This window comes from Rhinatrema bivittatum, chromosome 1 (genome assembly GCF_901001135.1).
Source record: "Rhinatrema bivittatum chromosome 1, aRhiBiv1.1, whole genome shotgun sequence".
Classification (NCBI taxonomy): domain Eukaryota; kingdom Metazoa; phylum Chordata; class Amphibia; order Gymnophiona; family Rhinatrematidae; genus Rhinatrema; species Rhinatrema bivittatum.
The window spans coordinates 336851282-336876120 of record NC_042615.1 but is presented as its reverse complement, the minus strand read 5'-3'; the positions used below and the strand labels follow the sequence as shown (position 1 = coordinate 336876120).

The 24839-nt window shown below is 40.3% G+C and overlaps 1 protein-coding gene across 2 annotated transcripts in view; it reads right to left on the bottom strand.

The window, feature by feature from the left end:
* Positions 1-24839, bottom strand: part of SLC4A4 (solute carrier family 4 member 4) — a 782778-nt gene that overhangs the window by 289590 nt on the left and 468349 nt on the right. For both annotated transcript variants that reach the window (XM_029598711.1, XM_029598721.1), the window contains one exon: positions 19111-19187. In XM_029598711.1, the coding sequence (XP_029454571.1) occupies positions 19111-19187 (77 nt within the window). The remainder of the gene's footprint in view (positions 1-19110; positions 19188-24839) is intronic.

Sequence of the window (24839 nt, the reverse complement as noted above, 5' to 3'; positions counted from 1 at the left end):
CGCCTATACAAATTTGGCTGTAGATCTAAGCGGTTTACAAGTGGAAGAATATATATACATAATAATTAACTCATTACATATAGAAATATGAGACAGTCAGTAAGAGGAAAATACAACTAAATACAGTGGTAAAATAATTGCTGAGAGATTATAAAAACTGAACAAATCAGTAAGAGAAAAAAGTTTTTTAGGTGTCTTTAGGATTATTATAGGCGACGGTACAAAGATGGGTCTTAAGAGCTTTTTTAAATTCTTTGGAGTTTGAGATATGATCTGGAAGTGAATTCCATAAAATCGGACCAGCGATCGAAAACATGCATATACGTGTTAAGTCCAGTCTTGCCATTTTTACAATGGGAACTTCAAGTATACATTTATCCATAGATCTTAGTTGATGAGATGGGTGGTAGAGTCTTAGCGTAGAATATAACCAAACAGGTTGTAGATCAGATCGTGAATGATAGAGAGAACCTTATATTAAATACGGTATTATAGAGGGAGCCAATGAAGGGATTGAACTGTTGGTGCAATGTGTTCTCAGAGAGATGGTGATTATACAGGCTGCAGAGTTTTGAATAAGTTAGAGAGAACTGATAGTGGATGCTGGGAGACCTAGATATAAGGAGTTACAATCTAATCCTGAAAGTATTAATGCTTGAACCACCAAGCGAAAGTCAGAGGGAAAAAAGTGGTTTTAGTTTTCTAATAATTGTAATTTAAAGAAAGATTTTTGACTAGAACAGAAGTATTAGAAGTCATTGATAAGCTAGAGTTGATCAATAACACCTATCGCTCATGCGCAATTTGTTATTGGAATTTAATGATTTTCAAGATATTAGCTGGAGGACAGCATGAGGATTCCGGGATGGTGGATAGAAAAATCAACTCTGCTTTTGCTGTGTTTAGTTTTAAACGGTTATGTGATAGCCATATATTATTGTTTTTAAGTATAGTTGTATTAAGGATTACTTAAAATTCCAGAAAAACATGAAAGCCTGGTTATTTAATCAGACCTATGGTAAAGTTAGGATTTTCAGTTGCTTTCTGGTTAATTGATCCATTTATTAGTTAACTAATTGTTTTAAGATGTTTTTAAAATTGTTTTATATGCTTTCATTTTGTTTTATCTGTTAATTACAGTTTTATTTTGTAGCTCTGTTATTTTATATAACTTTGTTAATTTTCTATCTCCATTTTTACAACCCCTCTTCGTTCTTCACAGAGAGAATTACTTGATATACCTTTGGTTCGACAGGCTTCATTTGCAGAAGCAAGGTAACAGGCCTTTTCTGTGGCTGCTCAGACTCTCTGGAACTCAATTCCTCAAGATCTATGGCTAATGAATTGGACCAAAAAGTTTAAACAAATGCTGAAGACTTATATTTTCAGGCTGGCATTTGATTGTTTTTGACAATTTGGCAGTTTATCACATTTTTTTGTTTGTTTTTTTTATTAATTTGCAATAATACAATATCAAAAAAACTTGAAAAAGCGATATAACATATGCATAACAAGCAAAAAAGGAAAATCCTTAGGAAAAATAAAAATACATTGTACTGTACCTCAAAAGTCCCCTATATATAGAATTCCAATTCCCAATGCTACCTAAAATTCCTTTTACTCTTCAAAGAAAAAAAGAGGAAAACTATAGCAGAAAGAAGGTTCCAAAACCAAAATTCATATAGATATAAGGGCATAAACATTATGCTAATTCAACAGCTGAGAACTCAGCCAGTGGGAGTCAGATCTTTCTTTGCATCTGGAAATGCATTGAGTGAGGTGGATCAAAAAAATATATTTGAGAGACTGAAATTTAACAATACATTTATAGGGATATCTAAGAAAAAAAATAAGGCCCCTAACTGAAAAACTGCAGGTCCATCAACTAAAGCTGTTTACATCTTTTTTGGGTGTTCCTGGATACATCGGGGAACATTTTAACATTACAATTCAAAAGGAACGATTTTTAATTTTAAGGAAAAGTCTTAATTCCTAACCAAATCCAAAGCTAGAGAAACCAACAAAGTAGCAGATGAACCAAACACTTCTTCAGGTTTTTCCAAAAAGTACATTAAATTCAGGAAATCAATTTCTTGACCAAGTACTGAAAATGAACCCTCAGCCACATCCCTTTTTAACTACAGTATATAGTAAAGTCTACAAATAGGTGGGAAATTCTTATCAGGAATCTACAAACATTCCCTGAGAAATCTTTTAAATAATTCTAGTGGTGTAACAGAGGGAAATTTTGGACAATTATATGGTGCAAATTACAGCACCTGGAAAAGTTCTCCAAAGCTTCATTTTCCTAGAAAAACCTATATTTTACTTATTAACAGAACTGGTTAAATCCTTTTGGTTTCCAAGATTGTTTTGAATTTTCTCCAATCGTGCTGTAACTAGTTAAGCTCAGTTTCATATTCTGTTACTAATGCCATTGTGTAATCAATTTTCAAAGAAATATGCATATTTATGTAGAGAGTGATTTCCCCATTGCAACCAGGGCTTTCCAAAGAGACTCCATATTAAATTGTTAAAGACAAAGTAAAGTAAAAATTTTAGTTAAAGTAATAGCTTATAATTGCATCTCTCGATCATGGCCCTTTGTCTTCCGACAGCGCACCACATCTCCCAATAGTCAAACCAATTCCCGGGCTTGCAAGAACATTGCATCTCCAGCAGGACCTCCCTCCTGGGGCAACAAGGGGGCCAAGGGATATAGAGACGCGGCTACCATGACACACTCTCCAGCTGCACCAAGGTCTGCGACAGCATCCATTTATGCAGAAACAGCTACAGTCCTGAATGGAGCCTTTCAACGTCTGATGTGGCGCTGCCCTATTGTCGGGGCTTAAAGTTATTTCCTAGCCAACAACGTCTGCAGGGCAGCCGCCCTCAAGAATGTGATCCAAAGGCTTCTTCCCAAGGACTCCATCTTGAGCCTCCAGCTTGACATTTAACTGATTAATAGGACCAGAAACAGGGAGTGGGGGGGGTGTGTTCCCAGAGTCGGAAGGGAAGACCCATGGTCGACCCTTATGCTTCACCATAGGTAAGGAAAAAGGAGCCAAGCTAGAGAACCTTCAGCATGTTGTCATCTTGGAATTTCTGTACTTTCCTGGCAGTTGATTACTTTTTGATTTTTTATGGTTTCGTCTTGAGTTATATCTGATTGTTTTTATTGTTCACCACCTGGGGCTTAGGTATTGGCAGTATTGAAATATAATAAAATAAATATTGTTTGTGATGTTTTACATTGTTTCTTATCTGTAAATTACTTTTTACTGATATTTAAAACTTTAGTTTTAAACACTGCTCTCTGCTCTCCAACACTGCTCTCTGCTTCAACGGCAAGGGGAAATGTGGAAAAGGATTTTGCATTCAGATAACAACCAACAAGGACTGAACTTCACAATCTGGGTAAACAAAGAAGCATGGGGGTAGCTGCTTATTATGGCGGTTACTACCCTAAACCAATTAAGTCTGATATCACTTTGAATAAACATACAGAGTCGCTCTCTGCTTTTACAGCAGGGGGAAATGTGGAAAACAGGATTTGCATTCAGACAACCACCAACAAGGACTGAACTTCACAATCTGGGTAAACAAATAAGAGTGGGGGTAGCTTGCTTATTATGCTGTTACTACCCTAAACCAATTAAGCCTGATACATCACTTTGAATACATGTACAGCAAATACAATGGAGGCATACAATGGAAGCAGCACATGCAAATCTCTCTCATGCATATTCAATGAGGTTATCCTGAAAATCAAGCCTGTTTTTGGCTCTAAAGACCAGAATAGGCTACCCCTGGGATAACTGGAGAGATCCCCTTCCAATTCTCATCCATTCCCTGGGGAGGGGAAATGGCCACTGGCAACAGAATCCCCCCTACTGAATGGGGGTTTCCCATTGACTTCAGGTGCCTGATCTTTAGTATTATCCAAAATGCTGCTCTGCTCCAACAATGTTCATCCATCAAGTCCTCTAAGGCTTGATCCAGAGTGATAGTCATAGTCCTCCAATATTTCATCCTGGTTTCCAGGATGAAATATTGGAGGACTATGACTATCCTGACCAACTGACTCATGAGGGCCAAGCAGCCATAGCCACAGGTTCCATCAAAATGGCTCCACAAGTTGCAAACAGAAGAGCTTCTGAATCAGTGCTTGCCCTTGGATCCAACAATGTGAAGGAGGGGGAGTTCAGGTGCCAGGACTAAGTGTCTAATGAGGCCTCCACTAACAAGATGCTAATCCATAGGTCCCCCCTGAGTGGATGCTCCAGGGGACAACAGACTCTTCCCCTTCCTTTTCTTATCCATTTCAAGGGATTGACACACAAGGCAAGACAGCAAAATAGCAGATAAAGAACACACATTTTTTGAGCATCTGTCAGCAGTGGCCATCTTAACTTCTCCCCTACATGTTGTTATTTTTGTGAACAGCTTTGATGATTTTCAATAGAATTGCAGTATATCAAGCACACACGCACGTATTTTGAGGACAATTTTCAAAAGCTTTTTCATTGGTTAAAAAAAAACCCAAATAAACCATGTTTAACCACATAAAAACACCTTTGAAAACTGTCCCCTATGCAATTGAACATTTATTTACATCGATGTCTTTACCTGGCAGTGTGCAGAGCCAACTCACTGCCTGATTTGTTCACGTATTTATTATATCTTTGCTGAACACATGTAACCAATAGAAAGATATAAATATAAGTCAGTTAGGCCGGCCATATGATCCCACCACCACCACTTCTTATACAGACAGCCCTTCTTTCCAATCAATAAAACATAATAACCTTCATAGATGCATACCACTGTGCACTTTGCAAGGCCAAATCGTTGGCTCATTTCTGACATCCTTCTTAGGAAGCTATTGATCTATAGAAACACGGCCGTCATATGATTTCTTTCATTACCTGGCTGTCTAAGGTAGAGACAGCAGTTATCTGCAACAATAATTCTTCCAACATTCCCCTATCTCATCCGGTTAGGGCAATACAATGACAAAAGAATGGGCTGCCTACCAGCACCGGCTTCCAATACCAGCAAGTAGCAATTTTTCTATTATTTTACCTACACATATTTTACATGATATTAATTTGCTAATATTTTGCCTGCCTGCCCACTCTATTTTTGAAAGGAGATAATGATTATGTAGCTGATTTGATGATGACAGCTTATTATGTAATCAAAGCATAAATGTAGTGCTATGCTAAAATTTCTCTCTCACCTCTTCTCATGTTTTTCTTGACAGACACCACTGAAATAAAAAACCCATATTTTTGAAGGGCATGAGTAGAAGCTCCCTCCCTCTCTGGTACAAGTAGGATTTAAATAAAGGAGGCACGAGACTATAAGATAAAATAAAAATGCAGGAGCGCCGAGAAACAGCAAATCTATATTCTGATTAATGTGGAGAGTGCTCCTTCTTTCTATTATCGATCTTTTAAACATTTTTACTGGGGTTTGGTTTTTTTTAGGGCTCAAATTTTTTATTAATATTCAGCATTACAAAGCGTAAATTAAACCATAAGTTTACATTTGTAAAGACGAACCCATTCTAAAATTCCCTCCCCCCTTACCCCCCCCACCCAGATAAGTGTACAAATGCATGTGACGCATTGTTAATTAGATAACTATAGACATAGGAGAACACTTAATAAGGAATAGGAATTACAAGCGCAGTAGTGTCGACATTACGTAACAGAAGACCCCGTTTCATTAGTATCAGTGCAGGGGAATCATGTCATCATAACCGGGCGTTCTGCATATTTGTCCTGCCAGTCCAGCGAGAGATGCTGTAGGAATGGGGCCCAAAGTTTGATAAATGCCCCTTGCTTGCGAGGTTCAGGTTACAAACAGAGGAACCATATGGGATGAACAGTAAAATAGAGTGGAACAGTTTAATCAAAACAGCAGTGGTTTGTTAGAAATATGTTATGATGGACAACACATGGTCATGTTGATTCGTGATGACGTGACACAAAACGAGTGGCTGAATAGAGTTTAAATGGCCAGCCTTTGTCAGGGTTGTAATAGTCTGATAAAACTCTTAGAAGAAACATGTCGTGAGAACCCTATGTAAGTAAATAAAAATGTTTGTAACAATGAATTAATACAATGTTATATTAGAACTTACTTAAAAGAATTATAATTTCAGGTCTATTTTGCCCTGATGCAGCATTGGCGAAACGTTGTCAATGTCAGCGTCATGAACAGCAGCTGTTATAGCGCTGGTTAAGCATTATAAAAAGGAAGATTTTCCAAAGCATTGTTGAAAGATTCCATAAAGAGATCATCACAACAAGAAAAGTGTGACAGTTTCTATCGGGCAAAGTACATAGCCATACATAAATAGAAAACATAGAAACCAGCTTAAGAAGTTATTTTTTAATAAAATTACAGAAACATAAAAATTTTCTCTTGAATTCTCAAATAAAAAAAGGAGAGGTTTTTATGACCTATGATTGCAATTATTGGTTGTAACAAAATCTGACGGCACAAGCTCAGTCGGTACCAGTGCTAAGGTCTTTTCTTCTTCGACACAAAGTATTGATGTTAAAGATCATTTGTAATTAAACATTAGCAACTAGGGATGTGAATCGGGCTTCTGACTATTGAAAATATCATACGATATTTTCAAAATCATCAGAAATCGGGGGCTCCCCGAAACCGATAGGAAAACCCCATGAAATTGTACATGGGGGTTCTCTTATTTTGGGGGAGGGCGGGAAAAACGGCGCACAAAAATAACCCCTAAACCTACCCCGACCCTTTAAAACTAATCCCTTAGCTTCCCCCACCCTCCCGACCCCCCAAAAAACTTTTTACAGGTACCTGGTGGTCCAGTGGGGGTCCCGGGAGCAATCTCCCGCTCCCTGGCTGTCGGCTGCCACTAATCAAAATGGCGCCGATGGCCCTTTGCCCTTACCATGTGACAGGGTATCCGTGCCATTGGGAGGGTGGGAGAAGCTAAGGGATTAGTTTTAAAGGGTCGGGGTGGGTTTTTTGTTTATCGGCTCGGGCACAGCCGATAAACAAAACCGCGATCGGGCCAGACGAAAAAAAAAAAACACGATGTGAATCGGAATCAGAACCGATTCCGGTTCTGATTCACATCTCTATTAGCAACCATTCACCGTTGCACTAGCCAGTTTTTTGTATGATTTTAATAAGATACTGGTGTTTCCCTTTTGTTTTGAGTTGATTAATCACATGTGTGAGAGAGAGCCTGTGTAAAGGGGTATGTGAGAGACAGAGCAATAGGTAGCCTGTGTGAGGGTGTATGCATGAGAGAGAAAGGGAGTCTGTATGGGTGTGTATGCAAGAGAGGGACATCCTGTATGAGGGGATGGGTGTGCGCGAGAGAGTGAGGGAGCCTTTAGGAGGGTGTGTGTATGTGCACTAGAGAGAGGGAGCATGTGTGTGAGAAGAGGGAGAGACAGAGGGAGCCTGTGTGAGGGGTCGTTCTGAGAGACATGACGCCATGTCTCTCAGAACGGATCTGAGAATATTATGCCGTTATTAAATAAAAGAAAATTCCCTGAAGAAGACTATTTTTAGTCGAAACATGGCCCATGTCGGGTTTGAGTGGTCTTCAGTTTGGCTAAGTATTCATTTTAAACGGTTTACTTGACTTATTTACACTTTGCATTAGAAGATGCTATAATAAATAACTTAAGCACTTTAAAAAAATTAAAAATCTTTTTCTGCATGAGTTGGAGCTTGAGACAATAAATGATTAAATAAAAAATTGCTCAGAAGGCTGACTACTGCCTGTGGCCCATTGTGGGCGAGAGACAGCAGATTGTAAATTCTTGAGCATGTGCTGATGATATAGTCTCTTGCATCGTATGAATTTAAGATAATAGGATTGTATTTTATTTCCCTCTCTGGTTTGGTGATATATTGAATGATTATCAAAGAGGAGTTTGCTTTGGATTTTAGGATATATTTCTTTACAAGAACAGTGGTGGATGTATGAAACAGCCTTCCCAGTGGAAGTGGTGGAGAAAAGGATAGTATCTGAATTCAAGAAAGCATGGGACAAGCACAGGGGATATATGTAAGGTAATAGTTCAAATTGTAGAGCTGAGCAGTTGATGTGGATAGGCAAACTGGACAGGCCATATAGTCCTTTTCTGCCATCACATTTCTATGAGGGAGAGGGATACTGGTGGAGGGTGCGTGGTTGTGCGAGAGAGGGATGCTGATGGTGGTGGCAAGGGTAAAGGGGGGAAGAGAGAGAGACATGCTGCTCAGCCAGGTGGGGAGGGAAAGAGGAGGATGCTGGGCAAGGATGGGGAGGATGCATGCCCACAGACCTTGCACTTGCTGTTTTTTCAGGGCAAGTATGTGTGGGAAAAATCCACACCTACTTGAAAATAAAACATGAATGCATATTTTCCATCCACCCCCCACCCCCCTATTTTCTGCAGGGAAGGAGGTGGGCACCAACTTATTTTATTTTATTTTTTGCACAGGGTGCAAATTGTCTGAAAGCCTGACCTAATGGGTAAAATAGATGGACAGGATGTTCTCCTTCTGCCATTATTTATAATTCTACTCTGTCTCTATCTGAGAAATTAAGTTCTCAGCTTGTTGAATGTACAAATCCCTTTTAAGAAACCACTCCAGAGGGAGACTTCTTTTTCTCTATGACATCACTATCTCTGGAGATAAACATACACAGACTCTTATTTACAGTCCTTGGACTGGAAAAATGATTAAACAAGAGACATGTTTTAACTGATTACAAATATTTTGTATTTGCTATTTTATCTCAATCTGTTCAAGCTCAATGATGAGATGAGAGAAAATCAATACATAAGCTGAATCTACTAAAGCTGTAATTGGCTCCATAAGATAAGGACAATTTTATTTTGGTGTCAAAATAAACTAATGCTCAATAAGGTTCATTGTAGGAATAGTCAAGTAATCAGTCTCCCAGAAAAAGAAGAGACTATACGGGTTCTTACTCAAAAAAACATATCTGCCTTGTTTACAGAAGTCTTGGTCTTTTAGTTTCAAAGCAACTTTCATACTGATAAAGCATATCAGATTTCAAGGGCCAGATCTCTATTAGCTCTTAGCAGGTGACATTGGAATAAGATATCTAATATTAAACATTTCTATACTGCTGGCGGAGTCCAAGATGGCGACCGAATGAGACGTGGAAGAAAGCAGGTCCGTTGAAGCTTTACATTTTCCTCTGAAATTAAACTTTTACCTAACGAATGCCGCATACGAAACGTAAAGCCCGACTCCGTGAGAGCCAGGCAGTTACAGAACCGTTGGAAGCACGTCAAAGTACTATTCCTGCTTTCTTTACATCAATGCCGAATCAGCCGGGAGCGAGTCGCGGTAGACGGGGGCGTGGAGTGAACATCCTCCTCTCAGGCAGAGGAAATCTCGCTGAGCCCCAGAGCGCCTGAGACGCCGTCCCCACCCCTGCGAGAGAGTGAGTTTCGGGAGTCAACACCAAAATGTTCGCCGTCAAGCCAGGAAAGAGAGGGAGGTCGTAACCTGGCAGAAGCGGGAGCATTAATCCAGTTGGGAGGATATATACCTCCGATGCTGAGAGATAGCCGCGAAACTCCGCAGAGAATTTCACGGGACACTGTATCTGGAGTAGCTGGAAAGGGTGAGTCAAATCAAGCAATAACCCCCTTTCTTGTGAAGCCAGCGGTAATAATGTTGGAAGTTCTGTGGGAGGCAATGGCTGCCATTCAAACAGCCATTGTGAATCTATCAAAGGTTTGCATGGAGTCAAACAAAAGAAGTATAGAGAATGAGGAAAGATTGGAAATCCAAGATAAAAAAATTGCTTGAAATGGATAAGAAAATTAAGAATATTGAGTGTCATCAACAACTAGTGATTCAGCATGAGACTGTGTTAAATAAAGTTGAAAATATAGAGAACTCTCTTCGAAGCTTAAACATCAGGGTCCTTAATTTCCCAGTCACATCCCAAATGCCAGTGATCGATTTGTTTAAGAAATACTTAGTTGAAGTTTTGAAAATACCTACTGAGGCACTGCCTTTAATTCTAAAGGCCTATTACCTACCACAAAGGAAAAGAGAGGCTGACCAGGAGAAGGAAGAACCCCAAGTGCAGATGAATATTTCAGAATTACTAGAATTATCAATGGAGGATCCAGTCACTACAAGAGTCCTATTTGTGACGTTTGCTTTTCTTACAGAAAAAAATAATGTGATGAAAATGTTTTTCAGTAAAAGATCTGAAAAGTATTATGGTCAAAAAATATGGTTATTTCCCGATATTACCCGGTCAACACAGGAGAGGAGGAAAACGTTTATTGAATTGAGGACGGAAGCTTTAACCATTTCTTCTAAATTTGTTATTCGCTACCCATGTAAATGTGTGGTAAAATTTCAAAATTTAGTTTGTTTTTTTTGAACCGTCCCAATTACGTTTCTTTATTGACTCGCATAAAGTAGCTACTATAACAGAACAGAAGGCATAAGTAGGCATTCTCTCGGCCGCCATCTTTTCTTTTTTTCTATTTACCTAAGATTAGTTTCGCTCTGAAATGTATTTAGTATCCGCCTCCTAAAATTTCTTATTATAAGTATGGTTTAACATAGTATTATTGCTGATTGTATTAAGTTTGCCTGAGATTATTGCAAATGTTAAAAGGATCATCTGATTTTTCATTCACAATGTTATTTTGTGTAATATTTAAAATGCAATAAAAATAAAATTGAAAAAAAAAAACATTTCTATACTGAGTTAAAGATATTATATCCTCACTATGGAAGACTCTTAAATACAATAATAGGGAAGTGGAGGAGTAGTCTAATAGTTAGAGCAGCAGGCTGCGATCCAGGGAAGCTAGGGTTCAAATCCCACTACTGCTACTTGTGACCTTGAGTAAGTCACTTTATCCTCCATTGCCTCAGGTACAAACAGATTACAAGTCCCCCTGTGAACAGGGATATGCCTACAGTTTATGAATGTAATCTGCTTTGAAGCAGTGAAAGGCAGGATATAAAAAAAATTAAATATTCCTAGAATTTATATATTTTAAAATTTTGGATTTTAGATTTAAATAAATACTTCTCTTTCCAAATCAAAGCCCAATGTGAATTACTTTCACTTCCCTGCCTCATAGGACTTACAACCTATGAGGCCAAGGTAACAGAGCATGCCGATTTTAGTGCGGGTTTTTAACTTTCAGTTTTAGCATGCATTTTTCAGTACTTTTCCACACAAAATTAACCCTGGTATTTAACAGGATTTTTGGGGTGGAAAAACATATGCACTAAAATGTAGGTTAAAACGTATGCTAAGATTAGCATATGAAAATGCAAACTATAGGATAATAAGCTTATTAGCTATTACCCTGCAATGCAAGGAAGTGCACTAACTTTGCCCACATATTTTTACTGTGGGAAATTTAACTCTTAGGTCAGAGTTAAACTTCCCACGGTACTTCCACAGTAACAAGGAATGTAACCACAAGTGTTTATATATTCAGCAACATTTCTCCAGCTAAGTTTGAACTTGGCTGGACTTATCGCCTGGCACTTAGACAACTAACTTTTTATCTGGATAAAATGTTAGCTGGATAAGTCAGGAGTGGGACAGTGCTGTTCCGGGGCAGAGTCAGCTAATATTCTGGATACATTAACCAAATAACTCTAGGACTGCATGAAAGCAGTCCTAAAGTTAGCTGGATATACTTATGTGGCTAATTCTGAAATAAGTGTGGATACTTAACAGCGTAGCAATGCTGCGGAATATCCAAGCAAAGTTAGCCAGATAAATTTATCCAGCTAGTTTTGCAATCCAGCCAGCAGCTGAATATGGGCCTGACAGACGTATAGTAGTACATGAGGCCAATCCCCTGCTCAGAAAGTTCTGGACAGTGATTGGTCCTTTCACAGATATCTGTCAGTGAAGGGACCAATAACTGGCCAGTGAATTAAATGCTGGCATGGCTGAGAGATGCACTGACACTGACAGCAGCCTCGTGGAAGGAGGTATGATGTCTCTTCCTCTGGCTAAGGTTCCCTGGGAGTATTGAGGCCTGGCCACCACTGCCCTCCTCTGCCCGTTTCCTCTCTTTTCAGCATGAATTGCATTTTAAATGGCATGCAAAAGACCCTAGAGTAACAAAAAAAACAAGAAAAAAGCATGCATTTTCTATTTACCATATTTTTTTTTTAATTCACAAAGCATTTGCATGCTATTCCTGCCTCCCACAAAGCCATGGATCTTTACCATGCAAGTCAAATCAAATCATGCTAAAATTTTGAATTGATTTTAGCATGGGTTTTATTAGAGGAGCCTTTAAGTTTTGTGCCTGAGGCAATGGAGGGGTAAGGTGACTTGCCCCTGTTAAAAATAATGCAATTACATCAGACTTTAAGCTACCAAATATATTTGTTTCCTGCTACTTTTGATGATGCCAAATATATTTTCTTTAACTTTGATGGCACAAAATATTGCCTTGATCTTAGGATGTCTGAAAGGAAGAAAGATTCTGCTTTTGCTTATGGATTTTGATTCTATTTAACTGAATGACTCATTTTCTTGTTTTACTTTTCTTGTACTTAGTCTTTTCTCTCTCATATATTTGACCTTGGCAATATAAAGTCTTTGGATCTCCTAAACCAAGTTGGATCTCTACCTTCACAGAAACAAAAAGTTTCAGTGGAATATTGGTCTGAGTCTCTTTCCTCGAATGAGTGTCTCTTTTGTTTTATGATGGGATACAGTTTTTTTTTTTGTTTCCATAGATTTCAAAACAATAAAAAGTTAGAAATACTACTACTATGCGTAGCAAAGCCAATTTGAAAAGGTTCATTATGTCTAATATAACAAAGGATGAGAGGGAATCCTATTGGTCCCTTTGAGGATACAGTGAGAAACAAAAAATAATGGCGAATAAGAAAAAGTGAAACCCTAAATGACTTTTGTGCTTCAGTGATAGAAAAGGAATAACAAAGCAGAACGTTAAAGCATAAAGAAACCTGATTAACCCAGAGGCAGATAAAGGAAAATCTGAACATTGTAAGAATTAATAAGAAACTAGGAGTGGATGAACGTCATCCTAGGGTATTATGTAAAAAGAAGAGCTTGCATAACTGCTGTGTATTAAATACTCAAATTATGGAGGACACATGCGATCCACATATAAATCAGGAGGCAGCAATTATAGCCCCATTACTATAACCTCGACCCTGGGGACAAAAAAAAAAAAAAAGACACTGGAAGCCATTGTGAAAGAAGATACGGCAGCATAAAGGGAGGAAGGAAAAATAATTAGCAAAAATCTGCATCTGTTTAGAAGCAAACCTTGTGATGTTTTTCAATGTTAGCAGCAAAGCTAGCATGGGAGCTATAATTAAATACAGTTTATCTATATCTAACTAAATACTTCCACATCTTTTTGTTTTCCTTTCTCCCCTTTTGCTTTCTTGGAGCAGGACTGTGTAAATGAATCACTGCAGTGACAAGGTTGAGTAAATAATTTTTTTTTGGTTTCTTGTGTTCCAAGCCCTCACCACGAACGAAGCATGCTCATTTCACTATCTCTGCTCAGGTCTTGATGTGGCAAGGCTGAGAGTGTACTAGTTTACTCCCAAGTATCAACTGGTCTAAAAAAAAGCAGCATAAAGGGGGTTTATGCACCCTTTCTGACATACACAAGACCTCTGAGCAATGTTTTTTTAAGCAGAGGTGGGGAAAAAGATTTTTATGTGCATTGTGGTTCCTTGTTTTTCCCTGAGACTTACATTTTCCCCAGAGAGAGCTCATTTCCCTTAAGCTAGCATGCAGATGATGATCTTACCACTTTAGCGTTCAAATTGAGGCTTGGAATGCCTACTCAACTCAGAGTGAGGCTCAGACAGAATATATCCCAGTATCCTATCTTCAGAGGATTGTAAGCTTTCACATCCTGCAGTGCTCTGATTGGTCATTCAGAGAATGCCCACAAACTAGTCCTGAAATTGCTAGAATTCTCCAGTTTTGGCTGGCAGTGCAGAGGTACCAGATCTGTGGAAGGCACTGCTCCATTGCCACACATCTGTATGGGATCAGCCTCTCCTGAACATTCCCAGGAACAAGATAAATACAGTGAAACTTGTCTAGTTAGCATTAATTGTATGAATCCTTATTTTACCTTTTGACTATTTACAAATTGCATCTTTCATACTATTTGTTAATGAACTTTTTAATTTGTTAGCTCTGTCCTACGGCTCTAGAAACCACCAAGGAATAGCTTATGGGCAGGGTACCATATAAAATGGGGCACATGCAGTTCTCTGCCAGCTTATTTGGGATATATTGAGAGGGTAGCAGCATGCGCTCCCTTATAGAGTGGAGGCAGCTAACTATGACAGATGTTGTCTTGTGCTGCCCCTAGGCATGATCAAGGTGGATGTTATGCTCTCTCAATCTCATACCTCAAGTTTTCTGAACCCCCTTAAACCCATGACAGACCTCTGCAGACCTTCAATTTCCTCCTGCTTTCCACAATAACTTATTTAATTCCTACTCCTACCCTCCAGCTGGTCCTCTGATTCTTTCCCATGGTGCCCTGCCTCCAACCTCTCTTCCTCCCGCCAATCTCAAGAGTTCTGGCTGCAGTGCTAATGCTGTTATCACAGGGTGGTGTGGGTGTGTGTGGGGGGGGGCGGGGGGATGAGTGAGTCCATGGCTCTGTACTCACAGGTACTGAATTGTTCCCACTCCCTCCAGGCTTCCGTGTGGTAGGCAGGGCCTATGAGCATGGGCTCATGCATTCCGTGCATGCGCTGCCTTGTATTAACAGCAGCAATGGAGCTAGAGCTCCGAGGTTGCTTGGGAGGTGGTGCGAGGGAGGGAAAGAATCAAAGGACCAGCCAGAGGGAGGAAGGGGGATGGCAGGAATCCGGGCGCTTTGCTGTCACTAGAATTGTGACCAACCCTAATAGGCCTGTAAGTAAATCCAGGCCTTCAGCTATAAATAAAAGCAAATTAAAACTGGCTGTACTCTGGTAACCAGCATTCACCTGTTTACAAAACAGTATGATTTTTTTTTTAAAGACATATACAACAGAATACAGTTAGAAATTACTGACTTCTACTTTTCTGTATCTTTTACCAGTTTGCTTGGAACTCTCTAGTTCCTGTCAGAGCATTAATTTCTGTGAAAGGATCACAACTTATATTTTGGACAATGATGTTCCATACACATGAGTCGCTCACATTTCTGCCTGTTTTGGAATTTAAGGCACTATTCTTAGTATACCTGCTGTCATAGTTGCCAGGGAATAGAAGGGGAACTGCTGGAAATGTTAAAATCTATTTTTCTTAAATTCATGCACTGAAAACTCCTTAGCATAAGAATTTTTGAAATGTCAGGATGCATCAAACTGTCCTCAGTGGAACACTCTCTGCCCCGTAAGAGTTTAAAATGGCATTGATTGAGAGTACCCCAGTGATGACTGCATTCCTTTAAGTTTCAGGACCTTTGAGGATAGGATGTTATGAATTAGGGCTTTCATAGCCCTTGGAATTGATGGTGAGTTGGGTAAAGGTGGGCCTCCTATAGAGGTATAAATACCTACCTAGTATGAGGGCCTTATAGCTAGGCGCTCTCTCTCTCCCCCCAGTGGTTGTAGGTAGGAATTGCAAGAATTGTGGTACTTACCACAAAATGCGAAAAAGTTATCGCAGTCTGTGGTAATACCTATGCGAAGCGCTAAGATAGGCTGCTTATCGCAAAGTGCATTACCTTAAAACACGCCCCTTTTTCTATCGCATGTGATATTTAGTGCATTTTGATAAATCCATGCCTTAATTAGGTAGCCGCCTAACTATAGGCGGCTAACTTTAGGACAGCATTTTGATCTGAACATACTTAGCTGGCTAAGTCATACGGATAACTCTGAATAACAGAATTAGCTGATTAATTTAGCTGGCTACTCCTCCCAGTTATGCCCCCGGAACACCCCCTAACTTATCCAGGTAAATTCTAGTCTCCTAACTTATTATTCATTTAACTGGCTAACTGCTGAGCTAGCCAGCTAAATACTTTTGAACATGGACCTCAGAGTATCCACGGGATTAACCCTAAGTGGGTTTTGGGATAGCACTAAGGCATTATGGTACAAACAGGATGTGAGCATTTTTATTTGCAAAATTTAGCAAATTACTTTTGACTATCAATTTTTTTAAGTCCTCAACTTAGCTGAATCAAGTTCCTGAAAGGTATTCAATCAGTCTCCTCAATCTATCTTTATTTTATTTAAAATATTTCTAGGCCACTTTATCCCATGTTCTGGGCGGCTTACAATGCTTACAATTCATAAAATAGCAGAAATGACAAACCACCAAAAAATCAATCTAACTAGATAAATGAAGCTTGACCGACGTGCCCACAAATGCGCAGTAGAGAGCAGCTCTACTGCGCATGTGCGGGCGAGCACGTCAGTCTTAGGCAGCGTCAAAAAAAACCAAAAAACATGGCGGCAGCGGTGGTAGCAGCGGCAGCGGGCAGCGGTAGCGGGCGGTAGCGGCGGCGGTAGCGGGCGGCAGCGGCGGCGGTAGCGGCAGCGGTGGTGGCGGTAGCGGTAGCGGGCGGCGGCGGTAGCGGCAGTGGGCGGCAGCGGAGGCGGTAGCGGCGGGCGGCAGTGGCGGCGGTAGCGGGCGGCGGTGGCGGGCGGCGGCGGTAGCGGCAGCGGGCGGCGGCAGCGGTAGCGGCAGCGGCCAGTAGCGAGGGAGGGAGGAGAGAGAGAGAGGGAGGGAGGGAGGGACGGACTAAGTGGGAGGGACGAAGAGAGAGAGTGGGAGGGAGTGATTGAGTGAGGGGGAGGGACTGAGTGAGGGGGAGTGAGCGGGACTGAGGGAGAGGGAGGGAGGGAGTGGGACTGAGGGGGAGTGAGTGGGACTGAGGGAGAGGGAGGGAGGGAGTGGGACTGAGGGGAGTGAGTGGGACGGAGGGAGAGGGAGGGAGGGAGTGGGACTGAGGGAGAGTGAGTGGGACTGAGTGTGAGGGAGAGAGGGGGAGGGAGTGAGTGAGACTGAGTGGGAGGGAGGGACTGAGTGAGAGGAGAGGGAGGCTGGGGAGGAGTGGGTGAGTGGGTGGGAGGGAGGTAGGGGAGAGAGAATGAGGGAGGTAGGGGAGAGAGAATGAGGGGGAGGTGAGAGACAGAGGGATGTAGCCCGTTTTAACGGGCTTAACGGCTTGTACAGATATAAAACATACAAACTGTGAAAAAGTTTCATATTGCATTTTCATGCAGTACATTCACTGTCACTCCTCAGCCCACCCATCACTGTAAATATCAATGCACAGTACTCTGCAAATCTAAAATGTTATATTTAACACATGTATTATTAATGTATTATGATATTATATTATAACTGCACACACTGAATCTCCTGTTGTTGCAGTCACGATTAGACAGTCTGTTCATGTAGAAAGAACTGTCCTTGCTGAATGATGTTTTGAATGGATTTTATAATTAGCCAGTATAATACTGGTGATCTTTGTACTGAGATGAACTTGCCCTGTAAGCAGGTTAAAGTCAGCTCCAAATATTACCTCGAGACCTCGATCTGTTACTGATTAAGGCCACAAATTTCTCTAGCCTGTCAACTGAAATATTGATCATGTCTTTTATGTTTCTAAAGGTGCATACTGGACATGCAATCATGAAGGAAGGACAACTTATCCTATCCAAGGCTAGAAATAAAGAATGTATTAGATAACTCCACCACTACATGCTGTATTTATACTGCCTGTGTTTTGTTTTTTTCATATTTGATTTGTAAGCTAAGAATGTTAGCTGCATTCTACCTTATTGTAATCAACAAATACACATTAATGTTTGTGTGCACAGCACTAACAAACAATACTAGATATTGTTTAACTATGTTTTTGTTTCAAAAAATATTGTCAAGAACAATACAATTGCCTCATATTTCTTTGCTGTTATCTGATCTTGGACAAGTGGGAGGGATCAAACAGAAAGGGAAAGTCATGACCAGAGCTGTTCCCCGGCCGAACTCAAGCTATGAGCCCATGACCAAATGGCAGCAGAAGACTCACAACACAATGTGTGTGTTTCTCACCATTATTCCCACCCCCTTTTTTTCCCCCATACATTCCCTCCCCTCAAGAAGCTCACACTGAGAAAGCCAGTTTATTGCTACATTGGACCCATTCTGCCTTTGCTTGTCAGTAAAAACCTACAATAATAATTTCTCATCAGAACACAAACTAAATCTTTCAATGACGTGGGACTGCTGTATTCATTCTTGAATACTGCTGTGGCTCACTTCATGCTCCCACCATGACATGATATGATGTGGTAGTTCAACCAGTGATATATAGCCTGCCTAACAAACTTTTTCCTAAAAAGACTGATTCCTATTTCAGGAATTTGTGGAAACAAGGTTATGTTTAGGAGGTTTAACCCTAGAAGGAGTATCACAATGGTCACATTTACATATGAATAGAAATTAACTTGCATTAAAGTATTTTTCTAACAGAACCTTCCAGTGAAACCTTCACCAAACTCACATAGAGCAGTTATAAGATTGTTTCTTGTACTGGCAACATTCTAATCTGTTGAAAATTTGAAAGGGGAAGGTTTGTTTTAAGACCACAATGCCTACATCTCCCTTCTCCTACTTTTTCAATTTTCCTTTGACCACGAGGCCTAGACGGGGCAACTTTTAAACTGTGCACAGAAGTATAAAATCTATAGGTAGTTATTACCCACAGACTTTATAACATTTTCTAAATGTGAAAAGTTCCCTTTCAAAACTGACTGAGAAAAAAATACATGCAGAGACCTTCACCTGATGCTTGTGCAGGTATGTTTTTCCAGGAAAATATACATGCATACTTTTGAAACTGCAAAAGCGCGTGGTAACTTCTCCCCAGCCCTGCCCCAAGGGGCACTTCTTCTATCTGAACAAAGTTACACGTATAGTGGCACTACTCAAAGATTTCAGGGGTCTTTGAAAACTGCCTACCCTATTTCTGCACGTAAAAAAACATTGCTTTACGTACGGAAATAGCTTTGGAAATTGCCCTTCTTTTGTATCAATAACACCAAAAGAAAGCTTACCTGGTCTTTGTCAGGTTTGTCAGAGATGTCATTCAGGCTGGAGGAAGTAAGATTTCTATGGGTCATTGTTGGACTACCTACAAGGACAAAAACAGATCTCCCTTTTAATGACTCATCAACCCAACCAAGTATACAAGAAAGACATTTAGCAGCAAATTCAACAGTTTACTAAAATCAGGGAAAGCTAGGGGTGAGGTTCAAGCAAGCATTTTCCACAGCTCCACCATGAAAAACAAATCAACCAGAGATTCATAAAGCATCTCAGACTTTGCATTTATGCATTCCAACACATGGAATGTTGGAAAGAATCATATAAATGAGGTTTTACATATATCAAGCAGTCCACAACAGGAATAAATTTGTGACCCTGTGTATGCTGCTAATGCAATATCAGTAGCAAGGATTATACTGAAGAGAGAGGGAAGACTTTTGGCCCATTCAGCACTCACAGAATGTGAAACATTTGGACACGGCAGATTTTGTGACTTTCTAAGAGGAAAATGAAAAGTGTAAATAGGGCCCTGCACAAAAGAGCAAAATCAAAACAAACCAAGCAGCCTTCATCACAGAAAACACACACAGGTCAGCATGCACACACCACTTACCCTTCTCCAAGGCTTCTCAGACAAATACACGACATGCAAATTATCTTGACTACACATCCGCCAAACTTCCAGACCAATGCACTTGTGACTTTTCCTGAAGGCATTAGGTCAGCTTAATATGGCTGAGACTCCACAAAAAAAAGGTAAAATATAAGGGCTGCAAATGCTGGAGACTCTAGGGATACAGCTTTCCTTCTCACATCTTCTCAATAGGCTCAGAAGCTGCTATTGCCCCTCAGTGGCTGCTATGTATGTGGAATGTATCAAAAGGTACTTTTCCTCAGGCGCATACAAAACTAAGTGGTTCCAAGAAATCTGAAGATGTCTTTATTCATCCCTCTCTCTCTTACTGGAACTGATTTCATCTTCGATAGCACAGATTTGAGGTGTTTCATTTTTGACACAGTTAGTAAAAGTATATGGGATGCTATGAATTCTCTACTCGACAAATGTATATATATTTTAAACCAAAATAAAATGATACCCTGTTGCAAGTGAGTGGTCAAGTTGTTTGACTAGACTAGGAACCAAGAAACCTGTGTTTGGAATGTTGCTTCTGCCATTGACATTCACTGTGAGCTTTGGCAAGTCACTTCAGTTACCACTTGGACTGTAAATTCTCTGAAATAGGTACATATACTTGGGTCCCATTGGGTGCCCTACTAAAATATAGATGATTAGCCAATTTAGGAAGGCAGAGTAGCTTAACAGGAGCATACCATTTATTTTACAGCACCCTGTTGTGAGGCTAATGTATTGGTTGCTGCCTGTTCCTATATAAGGACGGCTCCCCTTGTAGATGTGTGGATTCTTAATTTGGGTCTGTGAGGAAGCAAGGTGGTTTTGAGTTCTGTTTATGTTCCTTCTTGTTTTATGTTGGGGGAAAAGAAGATCATGTAGATCCTACATATTTGTGTCTATATCATAGAAAAAAGAGTTATGAAGATGGATGTCTTTGAGGAGGAACCCATTTTTCACTTTTGGATTCATTTGATGGAAGTTTTCATCTCATCCTTCCTTTTGGATTTGGTTGACTGGTTTTGTACTTTTGATTTATTCTGAGCCTCTCCACCAGAAGGAGTGGATATCTATCTGGAACAGAAAAGGAAAGAGGTGCAAAGAACAAGAATAGCAGCCTACCCTACTGGTGCAAAGAACAAGAGCATCATCCTACTGGTATAGATCCACTACAGATAGCCATCTGTAGTGGATCTACACCAGTAGATCCAGGGCAGGAGTTGAGGAAATCTACTGGTGTAGAGAAATCTACTGGTGTAGTGGATCTACACCAGTAGATTCAGGGCAGGAGTTGAGGAAAAAAAAAAGAAGTGAAAGGAACCAGAGGAGTGTGAAACTAATGCTAAGACATCTGATCAAAGGTTTTGTAAATTTGGAACTGGAATTTTATCCACCATCCTACTAGTATAGAAAATCCCCTTGCAGGAAGCTCTGAAAATACCCCCAAGCAGGGAGGGATCTTGTTGGGAAATCCATTACCAAAAGAAACTATAGTGTCACAGATTTAACAGGAATGAGTTTCTGTAATGGAAAAATATTGAGAAAAGACTTGTAACAGTTAAATATTCCACTTCACCTATCAGTAAAGGTATATTGGAACTTTATCATGATTGTTACTTGCTATAGAGACTATAAACCACCACCCAGTGTCTGGGAGAATGCTCTCCCCTTCTCCTCCCCATGGGGAATTCTGGAAAGTTTGCAGTTAATGAACAGCATAGGAAAGATCATAGCTTAAGCCCCAGAATGTAACCCCTCACCCCAGGGATGACATTTCTATAAAATCTGTTGCAAAGCACCCTGGATTTTGTGTGCTGTATAAATGCTGAAACAATAATAAGGATAAACCACATTTTCATTATTGCACAGAACGTAAACTGCACACCGTCAGTCATTTCTGCAAGTTACTGGAAGGCTTTTAAGCCTCCACGCAGAGATCTGCTCTTGCTTTACAAACTACAATTTTGCTTTCATTCCATGAGTTCCAAACAGGCAAACAGAAAAACAATTATGATTCCCCAAATTTAGTAAGGGCTGAGAACAAAATACTGCGACTTCAAAAAGGCTGAAAGTGTTGACATAATTCACATGAAAAGGGGGAGGGGGGAGAAACACAAACTTTTGTTCGCCCACAGTGGGACCGATCTGTACCAGCTGAAGTCTGTACTCCTATTTTAAGAAAATACAAATGGCAACAATCTCCCACCGAGACAAAGAACAGAATCAAAGCACAAACTCCAACTGCTCCTCTCTTCAAAGCAGCATGATTCCAGCTATACTACAATGCTAGGGGACACTGTCCCTCGCTTCCAATCCCCAGGTACTGACCTTTAATTTGCATTTAAACTAAATGTGTTGGTGGAAACTGCACGATTCCAGGGCCGCGACAAAAACATTTGTTTACCCAGCAATTGTGTGGTACACCAGATTCTCCGCAGGACCACAGCCATAGGCACACATGGAAAAAGATTTCATAACGATAACACTCATGACAGGAATTACTTCCATTTCTAAAAGGAAGTGGCTAAGATTCTGAACACACATTGTTAGAAGGTGGTGAATTTTTGGATGAGGAAGCTCTCGCATATTGGATCCCACTGTGATTGTTTAGGTTAAGGCAAGACTGAACAAACAGAAAATTGCATGACCCATGAACAGCATGCACACCTATTTCTATTATACACCTTAATATATAGTTGTGTAAACTACTTTTTTTGTTTTAACTGTGATGATATGTAAAAGTAAAGCATTCTTTGCGTTTTTGGGCCTATAGTTCATCCTCTCTGTTCCAGCTCAATTGGAATCAATGCCGGGACATGGGTACCATTGAGCCTCCATTCACAAGCAAGAAGGGATTTTTTCCCCTATTTTGATAGGCTCACCCTATCTCTCACAGTCTTCTCATACTAGTAACAATCCTGAGGCTGGGAGCCATTATGATACAGGGATCCTTTTGGAACTGTGGATTGTGGGCTCTAAATCCAGCCACACTTAGCGATAAATGAGACTCCCTCCCAGCCACGGCTGACCTAGGATGCAGAGGACCCAATCCAGGAATCAAACCTGAGACGTTCTACATGGCAGCACGCAGTACTATCACTGATCTGGCCAAAGCTGAAGAATACTAACTAAAATGCTTCTAATTATATATGCAGGGCTGCGGAGGTCCTACTAGCTTTTTACAAGAGGGTCCATCCCCCAGAGGGTGTCAGTTTCTTCAGAATCTATAAGGCAGTTCCAGGAGTCATAGGGAGGAAATGCAAGTAGTCTGAGCTAATTTTTGAGGAACTGACAGTGAAGAGTTACAAGATGTCTTAGGGAACTCCAGGGAGGGCAGCAATGGAATGTACTCTGGCCGTATTCCACGCATTGCTCCGGAGTCTCAATGCGTGGAAGAGATGATGGTGCAAGGAAGAGGGATTCAGTTTTGTTAGGAACTGGGGAACCTTTTGGGGAAGGGGGAGTCTCTTCCGAAGGGATGGTCTCCACCTTAACCAGGGTGGAACCAGACTGCTGGCGCTAACCTTTAAAAAGGAGATAGAGCAGCTTTTAAACTAGAACAAAGGGGAAAGCAGACAGTCGCTCAGCAGCACATGGTTCAGAGAGAGGTATCTTTAAAGGATACTAATGATGCTTTAGAATTAGGGCATCCCGACAGTGAGGTTCCAATAATTAGAAAAGTAGTCCAAGTGCCTGTAACTAAAAACTCCCCTGAGCTAAAAAATTCTAACTTATCCCTATCAATTAAAAAGCAGAACGAAAATACAAACAAAAAACAAACTTTGAAATGTTTGTATGCTAATGCCAGAAGTCTAAGAAGTAAGATGGGAGAATTAGAATGTATAGCAGTAAATGATGACATAGACTTAACTGGCATCTCAGAGACATGGTGGAAAGAGGATAACCAATGGGACAGTGCTATACCAGGGTACAAATTATATCGCAATGACAGAGAGGAGCACTCGGGAGGAGGTGTGGCACTTTATGTCCGGGATGGCATAGAGTCCAACAGGATAAACATCCTGCATGAGACTAAATACAAAATTGAATCTTTATGGGTAGAAATCCCTTGTGTGTCAGGGAAGACTATAGTGATAGGGGTATACTACCGTCCACCTGGTCAAGATGATGAGATGGACAGTGAAATGCTAAGAGAAATTAGGGAAGCTAACCAAATTGGTAGTGCAGTAATAATGGGAGACTTCAATTACCCCAATATAGACTGGGTAAATGTATCATCGGGTCACGCTAGAGAGATAACGTTCCTGGATGGAATAAATGATAGCTTTATTTATTTATTTATTTCAGGTTTTTATATACCGGCATTCGAGAGCGCAGTCCCATCATGCTGGTTCACATAAAACAGGGGTGCATTGTAAACATAAACTAAAACAATGGTGCGGAAAAGGCAGTTACATATAACAGGGTGATTAGAACTTGGCGGAGAAAGAAGAGAAAGGACAGGTTAATAATTAATTTAAACATGTAAACAATAGTGGAGGTGGTTAATCATGGTGTAGGTGGTGATAAGGATTGGCGTGGAAGAGATAGGTCAGTTTGAGTCCGGGAATGCTTGTATGAATATCCATGTCTTTATGGAGCAATTGGTTCAGGAACAGACGAGAGAGGGAGCAATTTTAGATCTAATTCTCAGTGGAGCACAGGACTTGGTGAGAGAGGTAACGGTGGTGGGGCCGCTTGGCAATAGTGATCATAATATGATCAAATTTGATTTAATGACTGGAAAAGGAACAGTGTGCAAATCCAAGGCTCTCGTGCTAAACTTTCAAAAGGGAAATTTTGATAAAATGAGAAAAATTGTTAGAAAAAAACTGAAAGGAGCAGCTACAAAAGTAAAAAATGTCCAAGAGGCGTGGTCATTGTTAAAAAATACCATTCTAGAAGCACAGTCCAGATGTATTCCACACATTAAGAAAGGTGGAAAGAAGGCAAAACAATTACCGGCATGGTTAAAAGGGGAGGTGAAAGAAGCTATTTTAGCCAAAAGATCTTCATTCAAAAATTGGAAGAAGGATCCAACAGAAGAAAATAGGATAAAGCATAAACGTTGGCAAGTTAAATGTAAGACATTGATAAGACAGGCTA